Source organism: Wolffia australiana, chromosome 2, assembly GCF_029677425.1.
Source record: "Wolffia australiana isolate 7733 chromosome 2, ASM2967742v1".
NCBI lineage: Eukaryota > Viridiplantae > Streptophyta > Magnoliopsida > Alismatales > Araceae > Wolffia > Wolffia australiana.
In genome coordinates this window covers 18218960-18223062 of record NC_135836.1, presented here as the reverse complement: position 1 = coordinate 18223062, position 4103 = coordinate 18218960, and the positions used below count along the sequence as shown (strand labels likewise).

General features: G+C 40.0%; 1 protein-coding gene across 1 annotated transcript; it reads right to left on the bottom strand.

Moving 5' to 3' along the window:
- Positions 1-1012: 1012 nt before the first annotated feature.
- LOC144715459 (protein FLOWERING LOCUS T-like) lies at positions 1013-2718 on the bottom strand. The gene is made up of 5 exons (XM_078590385.1): positions 2393-2718; positions 2262-2323; positions 1974-2014; positions 1305-1555; positions 1013-1191 (listed from the first exon to the last, which is right to left on the bottom strand). Exons 1-4 carry the CDS (start codon positions 2582-2584, stop codon positions 1329-1331), a joined length of 522 nt encoding a protein of 173 aa, XP_078446511.1. The 5' UTR covers positions 2585-2718; the 3' UTR covers positions 1013-1191; positions 1305-1328.
- Between the last annotated feature and the right edge of the window lie 1385 nt (positions 2719-4103).

The following is a 4103-nucleotide window of genomic DNA, read 5'->3' as shown; positions in this document are numbered from 1 at the left end:
TGAATTTCAAGAAAAGGAATTTATAGGACATAGTCAATGCACAACTACATATCCACCATACCTCACAAATTATGAATTTGTGTCATGGATGAATAAATATATTAATTTTCTCATCTTAAAAATATAAAAACTATAGGACGTGAAGGGAGTTGATTTGGCAAAGGAGCTAATCCATACAAATCTGAAACAATTAATTTGATTGAAAATCAAATTAATATATCTAAAATAATAGAGAAAGAAAAAGTTCAATAGACTTTGTTCCAAAAAATCAAAATTATATATTTTTTCAAAATTCTGCTTCCTTGATATATATTGCAGAACAGAAGGGAACCAGATAAAAAATTGAATGTGATCTGTTCCGTATTTTAAAGGTGAGTAATAATGTGAAATTAAAGGAAAATATTGAATTAATTTTATGATATTTTCAGGAGATACAAGATAGATTGAGAATTTAATTTTGGAACAATAAACTTTCCCAATTTAAAGAGAAAATTTGGAAACCAATGTAGAGAGAGAAATTAGAGAAAACTGGGAAATTTTGCTTTCCATGTAACTTGAAATAGATTTAAAACTGTAAGGTACGAAGATACTTCAGGAACATGATATAATCATTATTTGTATACTAATATTGATCTTCGGTGAAATGCAATGCTCTTATACCATAAAATCCTCTAAGGGCATGTACATGCCGCCCATGCCATACTGTTTTTGAGGCTTTCAAGAAGGAAATCAAAAGATAAGATAGGAGAAACTTTCATTCCATCAGACAGCTGGATCTCCATAAATCGCGGTATAAAATTGGCTTACCTTCAGTTGTTATATGACACATACCTATCCTAAATTAATCGCCGGCTGGGCAAGTATCTGTACTTCAATTATGTTACCATCAATGGCTTGATGCTACGTGTCCTACGAATCGAATACAATAAACTGTGGAAAAAGTAGCAGGGATTAACTTAATATAGTGTTTGTGAATTGCCAGGCGCTGTGGGAGTGTCCCCAGCGGCCAAAATGCATCACGTGTACGATTAGTATTGCATATGTCTAAATTCAGATAAAGTTTAATAACAAAATCGCATAGGTCTATTTAAGATAATTATAATGAACTCCTAAAATGGACTTGTCTCTCGACGTAATGGATCCGCCGTTGGACGCGAGAATGTCGGTCGGAAGGAGGCGCAGCAGAGTCCTCTAAAAACGACGTCCGCCTTACGGGTTAGTGGGGCGCTTAGAGAATGTGTTTGATGGACGCGTCGGATGCAATGGAAAGCTGATGACAGACGGGAAGAATCGGGCGGATTAACCTGCAATCACGACATATCGTTGCCTTATGTAAATCGCCTGCCACCAGAACCCCCTTCACGCGCACAGTTAAAGAACAGAGCAGCAACTGGGAGCCCAAGGTTGTATTGTTGGGCAAAGTCACCGGTATTGAACTGTTGGCGAAATGTTGGCGGGAAGATCATTTCCCTGCGGGGCTGTTGAAATAGCACGAAGATCACCCGATGGATCCCCGAGCTGGGTGTCGGGCTTTGATATGAGAGTAGCTCTTTCCCTACAATGTATGAATCTAACATGATACACTAGAATTTCGCAAGGTTCATCAAAAACAGAAATAAATATATCTTATGACACGAAGATCTATAGGTGAAACAGCAAGTTCAAGTTATCTGGTCTGTACAACTAACATTTTGGATTTATGCCATGGGAATGTATTTTTGTTTTGTTAGGGCCAAAACAACAGGCAACTCACAAAAGAGGCTGCACTTGCATCTCTTACAAATCTATGCAATTTGAACCAAACTATCGATGAAGAGCTCGTATGGACTTTGGATGATGAGCAACACAAAAAACATAGAGAAAAGATGATGTGGACTGGAATACCGTCCTGGAGAAAGTTGTATGGGTTCGAGGTCAATATGAACCCCTACACTTCGGAGCATCCATGATACAGTTCCGATGGGTTTTCTTACCAAATTCTGCTGTAGTTGTTGCTGGAATGTCGGATACCAGCCTGCCCAAATTAATAAGTAAAAGTAAATCAAATATACGGGCGTGTAGAAATTCTTTCAAAGTAGAATATTCAATGAACGATAGTTTATATCTTATTGTTCAAGTTAATATTCTTCTAAGATCATTCGTCTCCCGTACTGACGTGGTGATGATGATTAAAAGAGGATAAATAGGCACGATGCCTAAAAGCACCATTTGAACTCTCGGATGACAACAAAGCGGATCTCTCCACTTTGAACAGTCCTCACCAGAGTAAATACTCTCTCAGAGTGGGGTTGCTCGGGCTTGGCACGTCTGGATCTACCATCACCTGCAGTGAACCCACAAGACGTCAGTATGTATCCATCAGCGAGAGCGAAAGATAGAGAAAGGAGGGTACAAGGGTGTAGAAGGTTCTCATGTCCGTTCCGCCGATCTGCACCACGGGACGTCGTGCGAGTGTGGAAGGCTTGAACGACATCCCATTGATAATAAGCCTGTTGGAGTAATTCACCCGAAGAGAAACAGATATACTGAAGGGTTGCAACACGTCCCCGATCACACGACAGAGATATAACGAGTCCTGCGACATCGGTTCTCGATTGACAGAAGGCTGCTATAAACTTGACTGGTAGCCAACATCAAGTAGAGGACTACGTCGAGTAGGTAGCGTTGTTCGAATTCCAGGTCCCATAGAGTAATGAAGGAAAACGGACTGCGATATTTTTACAGAGAATGGCGTCCAAAACAGGCCACGAGTTTTGTGACTTTCAATACTCCAAAATATTCGGCATTCGCCGTGTTTGTTCCCCAAAAGATTCCAGCCACGAGTTTTAGGTCGTTTCGCGTAGAGTGTTGCTAGTCGGGTCCACGGTACGATCATCGTAGAACGAATCTACGATGCGGTAGAATGTATCAGATTGGCTGAAAAGATTATTATCGAGACTTTGAAATACCATCCTCTCTCTCGCGCTATTTCTCTCTCTCTTTCTCTCTGATGGCGTAGAGTGTTCGCCCGTCCCGAGTATCGGATGCCGGTATCGGGACGGATGCCGAACCGGATACCGGAAATGAATTTTCCGGTATTCGTTTTTTCCGATAACTGGATAACGGATATCGGTATCGGATTTCGGTTGCTACAGTGCCGATATCCGATACCGGTATCCGTCCGATACCGGCATCCGTCTCCGTCTCAGGGGGACAGATGACGGTACCGGATATTGGATGCGGATATCGGTTTTCGATATCCCCATCTAATTATTTATCTCTCTCTCTTTCACTCGCTCTCTCTCGCTCTCTCTCTCTCAATCTCGCTCTATCCCTCTCCCTCTCTCTCTCTCTCTCTCGTTCTCGCTCTATCCCTCTCCCTCTCTCTCTCTCGTTCTCCCTCTATCCCTCTCTCTCTCTTCTCTCGTTCTCGCTCTGTCCCTCTCCCTCTCTCTCGTTCTCGCTCTAGCTTTTCATGCCTTGCTCTCTAAAAATACCTCTCTCTCGTTCTCTCTCTAGCTTTTCATGCCTCGCTCTCTAAAAATATGAGAATCACATGAAACCATGTTTCTCTCTCCTAAAATTATGGTCGGCTGACATTTCATAATTCGCAGGGGTAACGTTGGCAAGGGGGACACCAGAAGAAATTATTATTTAGTCATACAACTAAGTTATTATATACAGGTTACTTTTTTTTATTTGTTCCATATGGGATAAAGGGATTCTGGTTTTGTGTTAAACTCGGAATCCCTTTATCTCATATGGAAAGATAAAAAAAATTTGTTACTCTTTATTTGAATGCGTACAGTAATAATTAAATTAATATGTACATATAATGCTCTTAAAATGACGATTATAGGCATAGCTTTTATTTTAAAATTTAACATATATCTACCTCATTTAATATATACTAATAAAAGTTTGTAAAATCTCCCATGTGGGATAACTGGATCCAGAGTTTACGTTAACTTTGAATCCTGTTATTTCATATGGAAACAAAAAAAAATCCACACTATATAATAACGGGCATCGAATACATATCCAAATCTACCAATGTGATTTAAACAAACTAATATTATGTCTGATGGATGAATATTTTATCGGTCGGTAGCGGATATCGGATT

Coding starts and splice junctions, on each gene's coding strand:
- LOC144715459 (XM_078590385.1), bottom strand. CDS start 2,584: ATGTCGCAGGACTCGTTATATCTCTGTCGTGTGATCGGGGACGTGTTG. Junction 2,324..2,392: donor TGAGAACCTTCTACACCCTT/GTACCCTCCTTT, acceptor GGTTCACTGCAG/GTGATGGTAGATCCAGACGT. Junction 2,015..2,261: donor CTGAGAGAGTATTTACTCTG/GTGAGGACTGTT, acceptor TAATTTGGGCAG/GCTGGTATCCGACATTCCAG.